At 39.3% G+C, this 21,747-nt stretch overlaps 3 protein-coding genes across 8 annotated transcripts in view; 1 reads left to right on the top strand and 2 right to left on the bottom strand.

Moving 5' to 3' along the window:
* HERC4 (HECT and RLD domain containing E3 ubiquitin protein ligase 4) overlaps positions 1 to 935 on the top strand; it is a 159,303-nt gene extending 158,368 nt beyond the window's left edge. For all 5 annotated transcript variants that reach the window (XM_058436290.1, XM_032138389.2, XM_032138404.2 and 2 more), the window contains one exon: positions 284 to 935. In XM_058436290.1, the coding sequence (XP_058292273.1) occupies positions 284 to 492 (209 nt within the window). In that variant the 3' untranslated portion in view covers positions 493 to 935. The remainder of the gene's footprint in view (positions 1 to 283) is intronic.
* Positions 936 to 2,435: 1,500 nt separating this feature from the next.
* Positions 2,436 to 2,802, bottom strand: LOC116478869 (cytochrome b-c1 complex subunit 10-like). Its single transcript, XM_032754578.2, has one exon. The coding sequence runs from the start codon at positions 2,784 to 2,786 to the stop codon at positions 2,616 to 2,618; it is 171 nt and encodes a 56-aa protein (XP_032610469.1). The 5' UTR covers positions 2,787 to 2,802; the 3' UTR covers positions 2,436 to 2,615.
* A 4,272-nt stretch (positions 2,803 to 7,074) lies between these two features.
* The window catches only part of SIRT1 (sirtuin 1), a 34,634-nt gene continuing 19,961 nt past the window's right edge, over positions 7,075 to 21,747 (bottom strand). Inside the window, exons 1-6 of one of the 2 annotated variants that reach the window (XM_032138378.2) lie at positions 17,864 to 17,960; positions 17,215 to 17,362; positions 16,033 to 16,112; positions 14,692 to 14,878; positions 11,108 to 11,665; positions 7,075 to 7,556 (exon numbers count right to left, since the gene is read on the bottom strand). In XM_032138378.2, the coding sequence (XP_031994269.1) occupies positions 7,228 to 7,556; positions 11,108 to 11,665; positions 14,692 to 14,878; positions 16,033 to 16,112; positions 17,215 to 17,362; positions 17,864 to 17,896 (1,335 nt within the window). In that variant the 5' untranslated portion in view covers positions 17,897 to 17,960 and the 3' untranslated portion in view covers positions 7,075 to 7,227. Of the gene's footprint in view, positions 7,557 to 11,107; positions 11,666 to 14,691; positions 14,879 to 16,032; positions 16,113 to 17,214; positions 17,363 to 17,863; positions 17,961 to 21,747 lie in introns of those variants that run through there. The other variant, XM_032138360.2, reaches the window with a different exon arrangement.

Genomic DNA, 21,747 nt, shown 5'->3' with positions numbered 1-21,747 from the left:
AAAAGGGCTCTCAGAATGTTTTGGCAATGGCAAAATACTCACTTAGCAAACATTTATTAAGCACTTCCTTTGTGCCGGTATTAAGATTATACTTTTAAAGAAAAAATATTGTGTGGATGAGCAATTAGAATGTGTCTCAAAACTTGTCTTCCACAAATTAGGAAGTAAGTTAACATGTTAGAGCAGATGTTAATGTGAAGCCCTACTGTAGTGACTGTACAGAATATTACTTGCTACTTTGTTTTTGTTTTGAAGTGGTTGACTGAATGTTCTTTCTTGGCAGTATTTTTGACAGGTAGTGATCGCATTCCTATTCTTGGTATGAAGAGTCTGAAACTAGTCATCCAGTCCACAGGAGGTGGTGAGGAATATCTCCCAGTTTCCCATACTTGTTTTAATCTTCTGGATCTTCCAAAATATACAGAAAAAGAAACTCTACGCTCTAAACTGATCCAAGCTATTGATCACAATGAAGGCTTCAGTTTAATATAACTTTGGAGTTAAAACTATTCAGTTTAGTGCAAAAGCATTAAACTATTTGTGTTCTTCTTATGGTGATGAATTCAGCAAGGTGACAGAGGTACTGTTATAATTCTTACTTGCAGAATGTTCAATCTACGAGTGTTCATGGAAGCCAAAAAATATTAAAGGAAAATGAACAAACTGTTAATATTATTGTACAGAACCATGGATTTTTTTTGACCATCTTCCAATAAACATAGCAAGTATTGTGAATACATTAAAGTTTTACTAACATGAGTTTTAAGAGTTTGCATATTTCGGAAATGATCTGGTATGAGTGCATGGAAATATTGCTTAATTTTTCTTCAATCATTGAGTGAAAAACCTTTAACTTTGGCCTGCAATAGTCATTTGATTATTTTTTCATTTGTAAATAATGTTAAGTTTTGTAATAAAATAGTTATGTTCTGATACCAGTACAGTTTCTATGGTTGTAATTGAACTTGAACAGACTTTTAAAGGTTAAAAATTATGATTTAAATCTTACTCTGAGAATCTATAAAAAGAAAAAAAAGGTAGCATGGTGGAAACACGATGTTTTCTTTTTTGCTAGAATAAGTGTCTTTGTGCAAACCTAAATCACAAATAGGGAATATACTACATAACCTGCAGCTCTTTTCTCTTTTGTGAATCCTGACACGCTGATAGATGGGGGATTGTTGATCAGAGAACTTATTAATATTTATTACTGGAAGAACTCTGTCTCCACAGTTGCCAGTAATAGAAAGAAACATTGGCTACTATGAGCACCAATCACTGGGTTATAGCTTTCAAAATTATTGATGCTGCAGTGCTTTAGAGCTATTTCCTTGAATTTAAAAAACAAATCTTAACAGTTCTATGGTGCTGATGCTTAGTTATCTCATGCCATTAAATTGTAAAAGTGAGTTGATGCAATACATGTGACTTTCTGCTATAATGCAAATATTTATTTTTTAAATTTATTTTAAAATGCCGTGAAACTGTTTAATAAAGATTTATTGTTTTAATATTTAAACTTTCAGTGGTTCTCATATAAGAGTCAAAATTTTTCAAAAAGAGGGATGGTTCAGGGAAGGTCTCTTAAATTTCGGATGGCTTGTTTCTATTCCCATATGAATTTATAGAGGTCCACAGTCTCTTAACCTGCAATTCTAAAATAAAAAAAAACTGAAAAGAATATTGTCATCTCTCACTTTGCAGAAAAACCTGATCTGAATTGTTGAAGCTATTTATGGTATTCACTAAATAAGACTATGACCCCTATTGGGTGCTTTAAAAAATTCTTCAAAATTCATAATTCCAAAATGCAAATAAGCCCAAGGGGCTGGATAAGGGATTGTGGACTTGTACTTTTCAGTAGATTAACTTAAAAAACTATTGGCGAACTATACAACTCTTCTATAGCTAGAAGCACTAAAACAATATTCTCACCTAAGGTACTTTGCCTCAAAGTAGTAGCATTCTTCCCCATGAGAATGTTTCCATGTACCTGATATTATACCATTTTCCCTGTTCATCCACTTCTTGAGGTAGTAATTATTCAAATCAAAAACATGTCAGATGCTCTTTCTCAATAGTAGTAACCTTTGTATATTATGAAGCTGATCTGTGAAATAGTAGGCACTTTGTATTAATAGTTCCATGAACAAATATTTTAACAAGAGAATAGCATCTGGAAGCACACTGTATACAAAGCTTAATTTGGGGACTTTTCCTCCCTGTTACTCCAGACTGTGAGACAATGTATTAACAGCAAGGAGATTCATGGTACAAAGTTAAAATACCATTGAAGATTTCTGAAATTGCCATTTACTTTTAAAAAACACGAAGTCTCGAGCTTTGTAGATCAGAGCAGCAAGGCTGCAGATCATTTGCTAAATTGTAGGGACTATGTTTTTTTTTTTTTTTTTTTTGAGGAGGTTTCAGTGACGTTTAATGCAACGTGCATTAAAATATCCAAGCTGTTTTCAGAAACCTAAGAAGTCTGAAGTTGAGCTGTGGATTTCCTCTTGTCCATCCTGAGGCTTGGGCTGCTCCAGATGCAGCAGGCGCTGAGATGGGAGGAGCTGGCGCCACCAGGCACCAGAGGGGTCTGTGAAGGGTTTGTGAAATTAATTATCCTTCTTAAACTTGCCATTGATGTAAGGTACCCAGTCCAGGATCAGCCACCAATCGGTGGCCCACACCAGCCCCACGGCGCCCACAGCGCTCCATGTGTAGGCTGTCGGGATCCAGTTCTTGACCAGCTCCCAGTAGCGTGGGCCCAGGAACCGGGTCACCATCACGGCGGAGTCGCACCCTCAGGGTGACCCTCGGAACTATGATTATTGAGTTGGCTAAATACTGAAGTATTTGGCCTCCACACATCTATTTGTAAGGTACAAATATATAGTGTGTTTGTAGCTCTCATGTCTTAGTAGTCATTCAAGCTATTAGCCATTGTTCAGGATGATTAATAAGACAGCAGAACCAAGACACTCCTTTCAATTAAAAGGAAATAAAACCAGAATGCAGGCTGGGCGTGGTGGCTTACACCTATAATCCCAGCACTTGGAAGGCTGAGGTGGGCAGATGACTTGAGTCTAGGAGTTCGAGACCAGCCTGGCCAACATGGTGAAACCCTGTCTCTACTAAAAATACAAAAAATTAGCCGTGTGTGGTGGCAGATGCCTGTAATCCCAGCTGCTTGGGAGGCTGAGGCAGAATAGGCGGAGGTTGCGGTGAGCTCAGATGGCGCTACAGCACTCCGGCCTGGGTGACAGAGCAAGACTGTCTCAAAAAAATAAAAATAAAACAATAAAACCAGAATGTAGTTGTAAAAACAGAGACCTAAATTAGATTCCCATGGTTAGCCTTCTCATAGGATCTGTTCCTAAGGACCATTCATTGGGGTCAACTTTTACTATCAATCAGGTTGCTCTTCCTTACAGCTTTTAAAAGTTGTGAATCAAGGTGTAATATGGCATACAGCAGTCTTCCCCTGAAGAGTGCATGGTAAGCCTGCTAAAACAAAAGCAAAATATTCCTGTCATCAGTCTCTTCCTCCACTCCCCAACCTCTTTTGCACTTTGACCATCCAAAATGCCTTATGGTAGTTTTGTCCTCCTTTGTTGAAGAATTCACTCTATTTATTTTGATAGCTCCCTACTCTGCCGTGTTTGCTTATGAACCCCAGATTACCTAATTTATGAAGTATTTCTAGGTAAAATTTGGGAATTGAGGCTAATGTAAGTTAACCTCCTTTTTTAGGCCAGCCCTAAGAAGTGTTATGTTAAAAGTCAAAACGGAGCTCCTCAATTCTTTTCCAGCTAAGGGTGTTTCTCAAATCTGGCTATCCTTTTGAATCGCCTGGGGGTGTTTTTAATACTCTGCACAAACCCCACCTTACACCAATTAAATCTGTATTTCTAAGAGGTCTCAGGCTATTCTTGCGTTTTATAAGTTTTCAAGTGGTTTTTAATAGTTTCATTTGACAGTCACTTCAAAAGGTGGGGAGGTCATTAGACCATTTTTCTGTACTTTCTACTAGTATCCTAGTCTGAGCTGAAGGCCTAGAATGGCTTTAGATCTTTGTTCACTTCTTGGGGGAGAGGTTTCGGTGTACATACACATACATACTCCCTCCACCCCTTTCTAGATTACAGGTCAGAAGTTGTGTTTCAAATAAAGCTTAGTTGGGGGTTATGTAAAACACCATTGATTGAAGGTCCACCGTCATTTTATGTACCACTACAAAAAAATGCTAATTAAACCATGTGACATTAATTAGGGTATTACAAACAAACAGTGAAATACAGTACATGCTGCATTAGCCAATGGTTCAGCAGTAACATCATGCATAGGGCTTGAGTTAAATTAGGTTTTGCCAAATACCTTTTGACCACTTAAATTGACTGTGTACCTTTAAAAGTATCAACTACCTAACTTCCTTTCTTCAATTTGTGCATATATAGAATGTTCCTTAATTTTGTAATATTTTGAGGATATCATCATCTTACAGGTAATTTCTCTAGAAGAGTGCTAATATACAGGACAGGTCTACCTAGAAAGTTTGCTGGGGAGGGAGGCAGAACTGGGAACAGGAAATTGCTAAAGCCTTATTCATTACATATACTTTTTTTTTTTTCTTTGAGAAGGAGTCTTGCTGTCACCAAGCTGGAGTGCAGTGGCGTGATCTTGGCTCACTGCAGCCTCCACCTCCTGGGTTGAAGCAATTCTCCAGCCTCAGCCTCCCAAGTAGCTGGGAATACAGACGCTGCCACCACACCCGACTAATTTTTGTATTTTTAGTAGAGACGGGGTTTCACCATGTTGGCCAGGCTGGTCTTGAACTCCTGACTTCAGGTGGTCCGCCCACGTAGGCCTCCCAGAGTGCTGGGATTACATGCGTGAGCCACCACACCCGACCAAGTTACATACATTTTGAGGGGTACACTGCTGGCCTCTTCAGTAGTACTTTCTCCCTCAAAACCTTTAATGGCTTAAGTAGGTTCTCAGGTCAGCCTCAGAAAGTTGATACCAAATGTGGTCTGCAGTCTTCAGACTTGAAAGACCTAGCATCCAAGAACGGATTTTCAGTTAACCCAGCCTTTGCATCACATGGATTTTCACTATCCACCATTTCCTGTTCTCTCTCAAATCCCAAACTCCTGGTCCTTTGTCACAGGACATGTCACATCCTTCTTAGGCCCTGCCCTGCCTTTTCTCCATGTTTTACTTGCTCAGGCCTCTAGCCTAGAATGGCTGAAATAGTTTTTGAAATGCTTGGTGGTGATGTATCACCTGCTACGATCAGCACCATCAGTGTTTGCAAGTACTGGTCTGGTGAGACTAATGTAATAAACCAAATGAAGAAATGTAATATGAGAAAGAAAGCATCTAATACTATAACATTCGAAGCTGTACAAATTCTGCAAGATTTAAAAATTATATACCTTAAACAATGTAAGTTAACAGAAAAAAGTCAAATGACAATTTTAATAGACTTTAAAACAGTGTACAAGTAAAAAACACTGGTTTTGTATTTCAAAAGTTGAAGGAAGATATCCAGTCATTAAACAGTCTACAAAACATATGCCAGTAGATTACATAAAAGACTATGTACAATATAAAAAGAGCTGAAAACAGTCTTCACTGTAAAAATAATTTAAAACAAACTTTTCAATTTAAAATATCTATAGCACAAACACATCATGCAAATGGAAAACTAAATATACTGCATTCTTTAGTGTAGCCAAATAAATTCAGATTGAGACATCTTTTAAGTAGGGAAATGGCCATTCAATATGATTTTTTTCTCTGGCAGTAATGGTCCTAGCTGGGTATTTTATGCATAAAGAACAGCTATATTTCAAACCCTTTTTATTGTAATAAATACTAAAGCAACAGAGGAATACTTTATTAATTTAGGAATAATGTTCAAAAATGGTCTGAAAAATAAATGCTTACTGTGCAATTTCATAAAGATGAACTTCTTGAAAGACTAGAAGCTTTTGCAGCTGAGAAAGTCGATCTCTAGTTTTAAGGCAGGCTAAGCTTTTAAATAAAGATAAATTATAAGAACTAGTTTCATTCATTAACTATTCTGCTATTACAAGTTACATCATGTTCATCTCCATAATACTAGGCTAGCAGTTTGGTATTTAACACCAAATCCTCCCAGTGGGAGACATGTACTTTCTGGCTGAATTACAATTAACATCTTATTACTTTGGAACTGTAATCGGGCCTGTTGCTCTCCTCATTAATGGAAAACAGCAGTCCAAAATATTACACTCTCCCCAGTAGAAGTACCATTATTATAGATTCAGAAAGGCTTTGCATATTCACATTTTGGCAGTTTAATACTTGTGGAAAAGATAAATGCAAGCTCTACCACAGTGATAGGTATTTAAACAACAATGGCAAATATTTCAAAACTAAGGGGATCCAGGCAGGCACTAATGTTTCTAAAGCAACTGAAACATTTCCAAAGCATTTATTTGTTTTTCAGGTTAGTTTTATGAGCCAATATAGACATTATTACATGTCCACAGGAAGTACAAAAGCCATCTTCATTTGAACATAAATACAATAATCCTGAAATTCTTAGCACCAAGTATTACTTTTAAAAGTAAAGACAACCGAGTGCTCTCCCCACATATTGCTGACTTCCTTCTACTCACATTGCATGTCATTTGAGATTTTAAAAAGTTAGCTGCCACAGTTTTGGAAAATGCCAGTGTTTAAAAATAATTGTGTTAAAGAATCAAAAGTTTAGCGTAACAGATTTTGAGTACTTCAAACCATTCAATGTTACAAAGAAAAGTGAAAATACCATTCTTTGGTCTAGATAAGCTGTTCCCTTTACATTAATTTAACATTCTGATGGCTTTTTGAAAACTTTAAAAATGTTGAAACTCACTAGACAAAAACAAAAAAATTATATATACACGTATGAATTTATCATACAAATGAACCTTTAAAAGAAAGTCTTGACCAACAGCTGATTAAAGATACTTAGTACCTTTCTTTTTTTAAAAAAAAGTTAGTGTTGAGTTTGTACAAGTACAGAAATAATGAAGTTAAAAATTATCCATGAAAAAACAATCTATTTTACCAACCTATAAATATTACACCTTTCTGGTTTCCTTGCTCTATCGAGTTCACAAGTAAACATTCATTTTGACATGCTAAAGTTCCTAATGCTGGTGGAACAATTCCTGTACCTGCACAATTATTACACTATGATTTGTTTGATGGACAGTTCATGTCTGTTACTTCCTGTTTTATAGATATAGCTTCATTAATTGCCTCTTGATCATCTCCATCAGTCCCAAATCCAGCTCCTCCAGCTCTCTCTGGAATATCAGGCTCATCTTCTAAGCCATTGTAGAATTCTTCAATTTCACTTTCATCCTCCATGGGTTCTTCTAAACTTGGACTCTGGCATGTCCCACTATCACTGTTACTGCCACAAGAACTAGAGGATAAGACGTCGTCTTCAGAGTCTGAATATACCTCAGCGCCATGGAAAATGTAACGATTTGGTGGCAAAAACAGATACTGATTACCTGAAATACAATAATAAAAATGTTACTTTCAGTTTTCTAAGACTAAGTCTGAGCAGTGTGGAATGAAGTGTGGGTTCCAGCTCTGCCTTTGTAAGTGTCCTTATGAAAAACTACTATTAGTGTTTAAAAACAACTGGGAGGCATGGTATGCCTGCAGTCCCAGCTACTCAGGAGGCTGAGGCGGGTGGACTGCTTGAGCCCAGGAGTTCAAGGGCCAGCCTAGGCAACAGAGTGATGCTGTCTCTTAAAAATTAATAAATTAATTAAATAAATACAAGCAATACACTTAGCCCTGGGTTCAAATCTTAGTTCTGCCATTTATTATATCTTTGTAAGTGTACCTCTGTGCCTCAATTTCCTCATCTAGAATATGAAATAAATTTTTACAACCCTGTGAAGGAGGGAGGTGTGAAAAATGTAGAAAACCATATCCAATAAAGGCTATTTCACCAATTCTTTTAAAAAGATTTGATGAAAATGAAGTATCCAGCCCAGCCTACATTAGATACCCAATTTGTGTTAAGTAGCTTCTCTAAAGTACACAGGCTTTTAAAGCATCTTAACTATTTTCATTTAACTTTTTTCTGATTATAAACCTAACATATTTTGTCAATAATGTAATCACCACAAATTCATAGTGTACTCTGTAGACACTGTGAATCTACAGTATCACCTGTGAACCTAAATTTAGATTCACCTGAGATCTCAGGCCCCACGACCCACCTACTGCTTCAGAATGTGCGTGTATATACACATACAGTCTAAGACGCTTTTGAAGACTCCTCTAAGATGTAATTTGAATCCATGAATACCATGAAGTTCTTTCTACAGCACACCAAATCAATCCTAGCTTGGCCATTTGGGGTTTAAGTGAAAGAGTAGGATCCCTAAAAACTGATGGAAAAGTTTTCTACCCTATTCATAGTATGTCCCTAACTTAACATCTCTTTTCACACATAATAAATGTAGTATTTATTATACCGTATCCCAGACTAATTCTCAAAAGCCTGGTTATCCACACTGGTAGGTGGCATACCTCAAGTTCTCTCCAAAGTGGCTCTCAAACTTTTTTTTTTTTTGAGACGGAGTCTCGCTCTTTCACCCAGGCTGGAGTGCAGTGGCGCCATCTCTGCTCACTGCAGGCTCCGCCCCCCGGGGTTCACGCCATTCTCCTGCCTCAGCCTCCCGCGTAGCTGGGACTACAGGCGCCTGCCACCTCGCCCAGCTAATTTTTTGTATTTTTAGTAGAGATGGGGTTTCACCGTGTTAGCCAGGATGGTCTCGATCTCCTGACCTCGTGATCCGCCCGCCTCGGCCTCCCAAAGTGCTGGGATTACAGGCGTGAGCCACCGCGCCCGGCCTCAAACTTTTTTATACTGCATCATGACCCAGTTCTCACCCTGACTACAACCTGTGTGACAATTCTGACCTGAATCCCTAAAATTTATTTCACAGTCCACTACAAATCACTGTGAAAACCACTTATTTCCCTCTGTTAAAACAGACACATAGTACTCATCAGTTTCCTAAGACACCACAGGCAGGGCACAGTGGCTCACACCTGTAATCCCAGCACTTCGGGAGGCCAACGCAGGCAGACTGCTTGAGCCCAGGAGTTTGATATCAGCCTAGGCAATGTGGCAAGACCTTGTCTCTACAAAAACTAAAAAAAAAAAAAAAAAGAAAAAAAAAAAATAGCTGAGCATGAGGGCATGCGCCTGTGGTCTCAGCTACAGCTACTCTGGAGGCTGAGGCAGGAGAATCGCTTGAACCCGGGAGGCGGAGGTTGCCCTGAGCCGAGATCACACCATTGTACTTCAGCCTGGACAACAACAGTAAAACTCCGTCTCAAAAAATAAATAAAAATAAAAAAAATAAAAATGACTGTTCCAGGTTATCTCTGTTTCCTGGGCAAAGAGATTTGTCCGTTTGACACATCTGTCAAAATGACATTCAAGAAATGTGGGTGCAAGTCTTAGTGCATAGGCAGACTTTGTATATGCTAGAGACAACTGTATATTATCTAAGTCAGTAGCAATTTTTCTACTTTCTGACTTCTGCCATGATTTGCAAACATAAGCATCCTTCTATGTTTTTTCTAGTTTCCCCTGGAAACACATCTGCTCTTTTTAAATCCCTACTTATTGTTAAATATTTTGCTCCTTAGAAAGCCTTCTGTAATCTAATCTCCAAGTAGAATCTACCTTTTGGGGCTGGGCGCGGTGGCTCATGCCTGTAATTCCAGCACTTTGGGAGCCCGAGGTGGGTGGATCACGGGGTCAGGAGTTTGAGACCAGCCTGACCAACATGGCGAAACCCCGTCTCTACTAAAAATACAAAAATCAGCCGGGCGAGGTGGCACACGCCTGTAATCTCAGCTACTCAGGAGGCTGAGGCAGGAGAATCTCTTGAACCCGGGAGGCGGAGGTTGCAGTGAGCTGAGATCGTGCCACTGCACTCCAGCCCGGGCGACAGAGTGAGACTCCGTCACACACACACAAACACACAAAAAAAAAAAAAAAATCTACCTTTTGGGGTGATGTTTTGTTCAAAACAAAGTACTTTGTTCTTCAGTAGCACCTATACCAAAGTATTAATGAGTATTTATCACCCACATTTATAATTATACACAACATTAATCACTGTGTCTCCAGAACTTACCACAGTACCTAATATGAAAAAGGCCAAAGGTTTATTCAACTGAACTAAAATGTATTTACAGCAAATGACTGGAATACTCAAATACAGTTGTCTAAAATTTGTCAGTTTTCACCAAGTATGGTAAATGGAATGAGACTTAAAGTTCTAAGTTATATAAGACTGTTATAGCTAAGTTACAGTGGTTTTCTTTTTTTTAACATTAAGTTAGGAATTTCCACCATACAGACTACTTGGACTTAAAACATCGGCTTCCAAAGAGTAGAAAGTGATTTCACATGTCAATTAACACTGACTGATACAGACTATGCATGTTCTAAACAGGGTAGAAACTATTCGTATATTCAGTGGAGAAGAATCACGGGTGTTTTTTCTAAGTCCTCAGAGAAAACAAAGATGTGTTCTAGATCTGAGACAACACTGCATAGTAGTTAAGGGGGCAGGCTCTAAGTATAAATAGACTGGATTTTAATCTGGTTCTTCCACTTCTTAGTAGTTACTGTGCATGAGGTATTCAACCTCTATGGTCCTGAGTTTTCCCACCTGCAGAAGAGTAATAGTTCCTACCTCAGATTAAAATCAGATAACATATGTAAAGCAGCTGACCCACAGTAAGCACTCAAATCTGTCATCATTTCTGCCAGCTGATAACCCGTTCTTATTTTTCCATCCCCTAGAGAAACACAACATACAGAGCACTATTAAACACTTCCTTCTCCATAATATGTTAAGATACCAGAAGATTTACCTTTCTGATTACGAACTGTACAGTTTCTCTAAACTGAATCAACTACATAAAGCTACCCTATCGATTAACCTGCCGAAATAGCTAAATTTTTGGAAATATTGTTACGACATTTATACTTTCAAAATGGTTCGATTGCCTTTCTTACCATCAAGCCGCTTACTAATCTGCTCCTTTGCCACTCTATTAGGCCAGCATTTTCTCACTGTTCCAGCCACTGAAGTTCTTTCATTTTTCTCCCCAGTACTGGAACCAACATTCTTCAAATCCGGATTTTCCATCTGTTCAGCAATACTTTCAACATTCCTAGAAGTTTGTACTTCCTGTGGTTTTTCTTCCATACAACCTTTTGATTCAGACACATCTAAATCATCATTACTCTTAGCTGCTTGGTCTAAAAGTGTGACAATCACTGAAGAATCTGGTGGTGAAGTTCTTTCTGGTGAACTTGAGTCTTCTGAAATATGAAGAGGTGTGGGTGGCAACTCTGACAAATAAGCCAATTCTTTTTGTGTTCGTGGAGGTTTTTCAGTAATTTCTGAGAGCTTTATAGGGTTACAGCAAAGTTTGGCATATTCACCACCTAACCTATGACACAATTCATTAATTATGACATCACAGTCTCCAAGAAGCTCTACATCAAAATGCAGATGAGGCAAAGGTTCTCTATTAATTAATATCTGAGGCACTTCATGGGGTATGGAACCTTAAAATAGGGTGAAAAATAAGAGTTAGAAAAAGGGAGGAGGAAGTAAGCTAATAAAACCACAACAGATACATTACGCAAAAATCCAACAAGGGCTTGAGCTCCAAATTCCCAAAAAAGACCCATGCATTAAATACTTAACCAAGCCATTACATTTCATCAAGCAAGCAGATGGGCACTTAGGTGTCTTTTATAAAATGCTCAGGCTCTGCTCCTATCACCTGGCTACCCCTGAGCAATCTTCCCAGACTTTCCCACTCTGAACCTCAAATTTCCTTGTCTGCAGAATGGGGATAATAACAGTACTTTTCCACAAGACTGTGGTGAGGATTAAATAAGTCAAGTGCATAGAAGAGTTCTTGGCACATAAATGTTCTACTTAAGTAGCTCCTGATATAAAGAAGGTGAGCCGGGTGCGGTGGCTCACGCCTGTAATCCCAGCACTTTGGGAGGCCGAGGCAGGCGGATCACCTGAGGTCAGGAGTTCAAGACCAACCTGACCAACATGGTGAAACCCCATCTCTACTAAAAATACAAAATTAGCTGGGTGTATGGTAGCGCATGCCTCTAATCCCAACTACTTGGGAGAAGAACTGCTTGAACACGGGAGGCAGAGACTGCAGTGAGCCGAGATCATGCCACTGCACTCCAGCCTGGGCACTACAATCCACCCTGGGAGGGAGGATAGGAGGGAGGGAGGGTGGGAGGAAGGAAGGACGGACAGACGAACGGAAGGAAGGACAGATAGAAGGATGGACGAAGGAAGGAAGGAAGGACGGATGGGAAGGACGGACAGAAGGAAGGACTAACGGAAGGAAGGATGAATGGAGGAAAGGAAGGACAAACGGAAGGAAGGGAGGGAGGGAGGGGAGGAAAAAAGTCATATATTCTACACTATTATAAACCTGTTTCTTTAATTATCTTTGCAACACAACATACTATCCCACAGAAAGCTTTTGAAAGAAAAGTTTTTAAGGACCGGGCGTGATAGCTCATGCCTGTAATCCTAATGCTTTGAGAGGCAGAGGAGGAAGGATCACTTGAGGCCAGCCAGGAGTTTGTGACCAGCCTGGGCAACAAAGTGAATCTTGTTTCTACAAAAAAAAATTAAAAATTAGCCAAGCATGGTGTGCACCTGTGGTCCTAACTACTCAGGAAGCTGAAGTGGAAGGACTGCTTGTCCCCAGGAGTTGAAGGCTGCAGTGAGCTGAAACTGCACCACTGCACTCTAGCCTGAGCTACAGCAAGACACCCGCCTCTAAAAAATAAATTTAAGCAGAGTGCCTTTGATTTTGCTTTAAGAAGAGCAACTCAAGAACAAAGGGGCTTGTATATTAAATTTTCATGTTTCATTTAATTGCAAATTGTCTTGTATTCTACTTTAACAGAATTTCATATCTAATTAGGTAAGACTGAGTTAACTGCTAAAGCCACGAGATATGGGATAGACACAAAATTGAAGAGCTTGACTCCATGTTTCTTCCAACTGTTTAGCTGCCTTGACTGCTGATGTGGGGTCTAATTCAATTCTCTGGCTAGGGATTTAATATTGTTTCCTCTCCTCTTTCCCTCACTTATGAAAGGACACATCTGATGCAACTGAAATCTCTCTCTCTCCTCCTCTGATTCCAAACTAGAGGAGGAAACAGACAGTATGAGAATATATATGACAAAGAAATTTTTCTGACAGTAATAGAGATTTAAATTTTATGTGAACACTTTTATATACACACCCTTTTGGGTAAACTATATCAACATATCACCGTTATGGCATGGCTGTTATTACGACAAGAATGAACCAATCATTTTGAGCCTCCAAATTCCATCTTACATGGTATGTTACACTTCTACCTTCTACCAAACTATACATTTAAATTTATTAAATGTGAAATTAAATTTGAAAGATCAACAACTGTAATCAAAAAATATAAGGATAAAGGACCATTTCACAAATTAATTGATGCTAACCCTTGCAACATAAAAACACATTCCACCAAAAAGTCTAAGTTGAACTCTTTACCTTTGTCTTAATTTTTCACATAAATTAGAAGTAGAGTTTAGCATTACTTCTGGGTTTTCTTGTTTCTGATTTTTTGAGACAGAGTCCCACTCTGTCACCCAGGCTGGAGTGCAGTGGCACAATCTTGGCTCATTGCAACCTCTGCCTCCTGAGTTCAAGCGATTCTCATGCCCCAACCTCCCAAGTGGCTGGGACTACACGCGCACACCACCACGCCCAGCTAATTTTTGTATTTTTAGTAGAGACAGGGTTTCACCATGTTGGCCAGGCTGGTCTCAAACTGCTGCCCTCAAGCGATCCACCCACCTCGGCCTCCCAAAGTGCTGAGATTACAGGCATGAGCCACCAACATTACTTGTGTTTTGACAACCCTCCGCCCCCCCATCAAAATGTCAGATTCACCAGTCTCAATGAACAACAATGCCATCTAAAGAACAGTTTAGCCAGATGTGGAGGCTCATGCCTGTAATCCTAGCTACTCAGAGGGCTAAGGCAGGAAGATCACTTGAGCCCAGGAGTTCGAATCCAACCTGGGCAACACAACAAGCCCTCATCTCTACTAAAAATAAACAATTTCTGACCAGGCACAGGGGCTCACGCCTGTAATCCCAGCACTTTAGGAGGCAGAGACAGGCAGATCACCTGAGCTGAGGAGTTCGAGACCAGCCTGGCCAACATGGTGAAACTCGGTCTATACTAAAAATACAAAAACTAGCCAGGCATGTTGGTGGACGCCTGTAATCCCAGCTACTCAGAAGGCTGAGGCGGAAGAATCGCTTGAACCCGGGAGGCGGAGGTTGCAGTGAGCTGAGATACGCCACTGCACTCCAGCCTAGGCAACGAGAGGGAAACTCCATCTCAATAAATAAACAAACAATTTCTAAAATTAGCTCTTCACCACTCTTTCAAACAGAAGCAGAGTTAAGATTACTAGGGTCTATTATACAGACCCACAACCCATGACATTATATATAGAAAGGTTCTCCAAAAACCATCACCAACTTACTTGGAATTAGAGCTACTGGTCTTACTTTGAGGGAAGACCCAATAACAATGAGAAGGTCAACTTCATCTTTGTCATACTTCATGGCTCTATGAAACTGTTCTGGTAAATTTTCACCAAAAAACACAATCTCTGGTTTCATGATAGCAAGCGGTTCATCAGCTGGGCACCTAGGACATCGAGGAACTACCTACATATTTTCAGATTGTGGTTGAGGTAGAGAAGCAAAGAGTAAGCCCAACTTAGAAATAGTCAACATTTCCACACCTCTAAGAATACATTTCAGAATTATTAAAAAAAAAAATAACAAAACAGAAAAGCTATGGATAAACAGCAACTGGATAACAATCTAAACATCAACTGTCAATGATGGGTAGTTTATTAACATACTACGAAACAGTGAAATACTGTGCTCTTGTTATAATATCTATGCAGAAAAACACTTGACATTGAAGAGTCCATCATGTATTAAGAGGAAAAACACAATGTGTATATATACACTAAATGGGAATTGATCCTTTAAAAAAAAACAGACATTTGTCAAATAAAATGATTCCATTTTATTTGAGATGAAGTCTTGTTCTGTTGCCCAGCCTGGAGTACAGTGGCATGATCTCAGCTCACTACAACCTCCACCTCCCGAGTTCAAATGATTCTCCTGCCTCAGCCTCCCAAGCAGCTGAGATTAAAGGCATATGCCACCATGCCAGGCTAATTTTTGTATTTTTAGGAGAGACGGGGTTTTGCCATGTTGGCCAGGCTGGTCTCGAACTTCTGACCTCAAATGATCGACCCACCTCAGCCTCCCAAAGTGCTGGGATTACAAGCATGAGCCACTGCACCCAACCAATGATTCGATTTTAATATACTATTCTTCCTCTTTCATAATGACATGATTAACTCTATATACTGCTAAGCACATAGGACATATTTCTGGATAATTTTTATTTTCTGCCACATTTTCCTATATTTTTTGGCAATGAACATGTATGAAATAATTTTAAAAGATTGCCACAACTAATTTAAGGTCCAAATCTGACAGGCACAAAAAGGGAGAGGAAGGAGAAAAACTACTACAACAACTTGCTTATGATCTGACATTTTATGTTCGGCTTAGATACTAAGAAGCCAATTTCAGAATTTTAAGAGACTTTATAGGGCTGTTTTCTATATAAGGTATTGAAAGGTTCTTGTGTATTTTACCAAAATCCCCAATTGCTAACTATTTTCTTCCTGAATCTTTCTGTACCATATATACTTTTAAGGGGTAAAAAAGGATTTTGAGGCAAAACAAGAAATACTTCAGAGACATGAACAATTCCTAAAATATGGGCAACAAATTACCTGATTAAAAATATCTCCTCGTACAGCTTCACAGTCAACTTTGTATTTACAAATCAGGCAAGATGCTGTTGCAAAGGAACCTAAAAACAACCAACATATATATGCTTTATTAAAGAAGTCTTTCTGTTTCTTGAACACACCACAAACGTTATAAAGTTTGACATCACAAATGTTAAGAGGGTTTAAGGATTTTTGCTTTTGTTTTTAACTTTGATTTTAAACCTCAGAACACACTGCAGATTTTGTGATACACCACAGGAGAATCTAGGGGATGACGAATTTATGTATTTATGTATACACAGAATGAATATAATTCTCAATCTCTGAAACACTAATATAATGATGCCTTCTAAAGTTACTCTTTTCAACAAAACTGTAACAGCTCACTCCTCCAGGGCTAAAATCCTGCAGAGTTGGACAGTTCCAATTCTATTACCTTAGCTCAGCAGTTCTTAGAAACACTTTAGATACTAATGGCCTGTTGATACTTGTTTTACATTAAACATTTCTGAATCTCTGAATCCTGTACATCTCAACTATCCAGTTCTTTTAGTTTCATAAACTAAAGATGTCACATTTCTTCATTAACAGCTAATACTACTCTTGTATTCAGAATTTTGTTGTTTTTTTTTTTGAGAGTCTCACTCTGTCTCCCAGGCTGGAGTGTAATGGTGCAATCTTGGCTCGCTGCAACCTCCAACTCCCAGGTTCAAGTGATTCTCGTGCCTCAGCCTACTGAGTAGCAGGGATTACAGGCGCACCACCATGCCCGGCTAATTTTTGTATTTTTAGTAGAGCCGGGGTTTCACCATGTTGGCCAGGCTGGTCTCAAAACTCCTGGCCTCATGGGATCTGCCCGCCTCGGCTTCCCAAAGTGCTAGGATTACAGGCATGAGCCACTGCACTCAGCCAGAAAAGATTATTTAAAATAACTGAATGCATGCAACTGCAGCATCTTTTGAAATCAAAAGCAAATTAATATCTGAGGTTTTATGTAATTGTCAAGGCCAATACTTCTGTCTTTATTATTTTTGTTTTCTACTTTTCTGAGGTTATCTATAATTAATGAGATAACATGATTAAATAATGCTTTATCTCTTCTTGATGGCAGTCGACTTTATAGGAAAAATCTTCCTATAAAACTAAAATAAATTACAGAAAACCACTCTGAAGTTTACTAACCATGACACTGAATTATCCTTTGGATTCCCGCAACCTGTTCCAGCGTGTCTATGTTCTGGGTATAGTTGCGAAGTAGTTTTCCTTCCTTATCTGACAAAGCTATGAATTTGTGACAGAGAGATGGTTGGAATTGTCCAGGATATATTTCCTGTATCAAGCAAAAGGTAGAAAAAATTTACATTAGTGAAATAAACTACAGATGTCATATGTTTAACAAAAAACTACCGATAATCCCCCACATAAAATTTTAAAAATGAAATAGATGAGCATTTTAAAGTATCTAGATGGATGCAACACACACCTACAAAAGGACTGTTGCTGTCATATGTATAAAACTCAGCAATTAGTGAACTTGGCCCCTTGAAGAAAAAGACAAAGTTGGCCCATAAACATCTCTAAGAAATGTTGATATTTTAATAAAAGTCAGAAGTAATACAACCTTAGGGTATCTAATTTTTGTTGGCTGCAAATTCAGATTTTTTTCTTTAAAGAAAAATGGGAAAGTTTAAACTAAAATTACAGATATCAAGGTAGGGTGATTAAAAAAAAAAAGTACTGCCAATACAAGAATATTTAAAAATTTTTTTGATTTATCGTTCATTAGAATATCAACCTGCTGGAAGTTTAAAGCTAAAGTTTTAATCCTTACCAAAATTGTTTTCCTTCCACTGCACAGGCACATACTGGTATAGTATAGAGTTGCTCATGAATGCTGAGTTGCTGGATTTTGTGTGTGTGTTTTTCCCCCCAAATAATGCTTCAATGCTGTTTCTTCTTTAAAAACAAAGAATTCAGATATACACATGGCAAAAAGATCAGAGAAAAAGTATCAATTTTGGTCCTCCCAACTTTTGACAGTGTTTTTATTAAATTTCATTTAGTAAGTGACTATGGCAAAGGAAGTTTATTCTCTACTTTTTCCTTTAAAGTAGTAGTGCTATCATCTACTTACTTCCTTACCATTCATTACAGGCTCTAATCTATCATGATGCTAGCAAAAAACTAGCCACAACCGTATGTCCATCAATAGGGAACCGGCTGTATAAATATGGTACATCCATAATAGTGGAATATGTAGCCATTAAAAATAATGAGGGAGATCTAGATGAACTGCCCTGGAAAATGGTTCATGAAATACGTGAAAAAAGCACCAGTATGTATAACTTTTGTTTTTGTTACTAAGCAAAAATTGAAAGTATATGCACATGTATATAGAGATGTCCATTTCATCAATCAAGTTAGGAAGGATACAAACAGGCTGTAAGCAGATGTGGGGAACTCTCACTTCTGACATTATACAAAAAAGTTTAATAGAGATTAAAGATGACTTTTTACCTATTTAATCTTTCAAATTAAAAAAAAATTCCCACTGAAACTTCTTGGTTCTACTACCCAGGCTTCTAAGTAAAACTTAAGTGAATTCTGTAACAGCTATCACATACATGTCCACATGCTGCTAAAAATCTAGTATAAAGAATCCAAAAACGTCACCTTACATTCAAATATTTATCACAAATTTTATGAATAACTCTTTGCAATTTAAGAAATAGTGCATATAGTAGCAAGGGAAAAGCTTAATAAAGTCAATGTTTACAGAAAATCAAAAGCCACTGTTTTGGAAAAGCGAGTTGTGTTAAATCAACCACTGTTTTCTTCCCCAGAATGCTTTGTTCTAGTACATTTACATTTGAGAGATTAAGCATTGTATGTCTCATTAAAGATCCTTCTGGAAATAGCTTTTAGAGTATTTTAGGCACTATGAGAATATGCTAGGCAACAGATAAAATAGGACCTATAGTAGTAAGCAAGTGATAATAGCATGCTAAACGCAGAATTTAAAAAATAAAATAACTCCAAAGCATGGTCAGGGAAAAAGAGCAAGTACCAAGACTCCACCATCCCTAAATTAACTGTGTGTGCCTTATCCATGTCCACCCCCACCCTTCCAAAGGGTAGAGTAAGAAACACAAAGATGTATGGGACACTAGATTTAGCTCTTACACTTGTTTCCCTCCATGTCCTACTTACAACAGTTCAAAGTTAGCCCTTAAAATTAATTTAACTACCTTTAAGACAAATCATAAAGGACATTTTTGTTTTATTTTATAAGCCTGCTTTTTTTTTTTTTTTGAGACAGAGTTTCGCTCTTTTTGCCCAGGCTGGAGTGCAATGGCGCAATCTCAGCTCACCGCAACCTCCGCCTCCTGGGTTCAAGTGATTCTCCTGCCTCAGCCTCCTGAATAGCTGGGATTACAGGCATGCGCCACCACCCCAGCTAATTTTTTTTTTTTTTGAGACGGAGTCTCGCTCTGTCGCCCAGGCTGGAGTGCAGTGGCGCGATCTCGGCTCACTGTAAGCTCCGCCTCCTGGGTTCACGCCATTCTCCTGCCTCAGCCTCTCCGAGTAGCTGGGACTACAGGTGCCTGCCACCACGCCCGGCTAATTTTTTTTTTTTTTTGTATATTTAGTAGAGATGGGGTTTCACCATAGTCTCGATCTCCTGACCTTGTGATCCGCCTGCCTCGGCCTCCCAAAGTGCTGGGATCACAAGCGTGAGCCACCGCTCCCGGCCCACCCCAGCTAATTTTGTATTTTTAGTAGAGACAGGGTTTCTCCATGTTGGTCAGGCTGGTCTTGAACTCCTGACCTCAAGTGATCCGCCCGCTTTGGCCTCCCAAAGTGCTAGGATTACAGGTGTGAGCCACTGCACCTGGCCAAGCATACGTTTTACATACGTGAGAATCTGAATGATTTGAGTGTTTGACTCATACTTTCTGTCAAGTATGAAATGGACCATGTCTGAATTATTAGATTTAAATATAGTGTTCAAACTAATAGTAGTAGTGCAGGTGTGGTGGCTCACACCTCTAATCCCAGCACTTCGGAAGGCCGAGGCGGGCAGGTTACTTGAGACCAGGAGTTCAAGACCAGCCTGGGCAACATGGAGAAACCCTGACTCTACAAAAAACACAAAAATCACAAAAATTAGCTGGGCCTCATGGTTCATGCCTGTAGTCCCAGAAACTCAGAAGGCTGAGGATCACTCCTCAGAAGGGAGGATCACCTGAGCCCAGGGAGGTAGAGGTTCCAGTGAGCTATGACCGTATCACTGCTCTCCAGCCTGGGTGACAGAGTGAGAGCCTTTTAAAAAAACAAAACAAAAAAAACAAAAAAAAAACTAAAAGGAATCTGAAATAATGAAAAAGATTACTCTGGAAGGACTGTTCTAATATACCACTCCTCCTAAGATAGGACCACTTGTTGAAAACCGAATGACTGGAGATACAACTTACAGATAGAATATGGATTAACTCTTCCACCGTGGAAGTGTGACATGCTTAGTCCTATTCCAAGCAAGACAGGCCACCCAGTTTGAATATCCTAAAGCCTTTTTAAGGAACCAATCATGAGGGCTGGGCCATTCTGTTGCTGCCATAGGGATCCTTATAGACCAAGAGTGGAAGCAGAACTGGAATCAAAGGCTCAAAACACTATTAAAACAAACCCTGCTTTCACATAGCTGTGTCTGGAAACATGCAAATAATCCAGGAATTGGCCATAGGCAACCAACATGGTCAAAACTAAAGCTTAGAACTATCCGCAGAAAGTGGCCGGGTGCGGTGGCTCACGCCTGTAATCCCAGCACTTTGGGAGGCCGAGGTGGGTGGATCACAAGGTCTGAAGATCGAGACCATCCTGGTTAAGATGGTGAAACCCCGTCTCTACTAAAAAATACAAAAAAAAGTTAGGTGGGCATGATGGCGGGCGCCTGTAGTTCCGCTACTCGGGAGGCTAAGGCAGGAGAATGGTGTGAACCCCGGAGGTGGAGCTTGCAGTGAGCCTAGATCGCACCACTGCACTCCAGCCTGGGCAACAGAGCAAGATTCCGTCTCAAAAAAAAAAAAAAAAAGAACTATCTGCAGAAATAATGGCTTTCTTCCAGAGATTATGCCTTTCTTTCTTCTCCAAATTTCTAGCAATATGAATAAAAGACCACAGTAAAAGGCACAGGTATAAATGCAGTCCCTCAAAACTAAGAAAGCTGGGCATGGTGGCGCAGGCCTGTAGTTCCTGCTACTGGGGAGACAGAGGAGGGAGAATCACTTGGGTCTAGGAGTTAGGGAGCTGTAGTACTCTATGATCGTGCCAATGGATGGGCACTACACTCCAGCCCGCACAACATAACCAAATTGACACCCACCTTTTTTTTTGAGACTGTCTCACTCTGTCACCCAGGATGGAGTACAGTGGCACGATCTCAGCTCACCGCAACCTCTGCCTCCTAGGTTCAGGCAATTCTCCCACCTCAGCCTCCCAAGGAGCTGGGACTACAGGTGCGTGCCACCACATTCAGCTAATTTTATTTTTAGTAGAGACAGGGTTTTGCCATGTTGGCCAGGCTGGTCTCAACTCCTGACCTCAGGTGATCCACCCGCCTTGGCCTCCCAAAGTACTGGGATTACAGGTGTGAGCCACTGTGCCCAGCCAAAATTCCCTCTTTAAAAATAAGAATTTTTAGAGAATTCATCAAAA

The sequence above is a fragment of the Hylobates moloch genome, unplaced genomic scaffold, assembly GCF_009828535.3.
Source record: "Hylobates moloch isolate HMO894 unplaced genomic scaffold, HMol_V3 SCAFFOLD_3, whole genome shotgun sequence".
Classification (NCBI taxonomy): domain Eukaryota; kingdom Metazoa; phylum Chordata; class Mammalia; order Primates; family Hylobatidae; genus Hylobates; species Hylobates moloch.
This window is presented reverse-complemented; position numbering and strand designations above follow the sequence as displayed.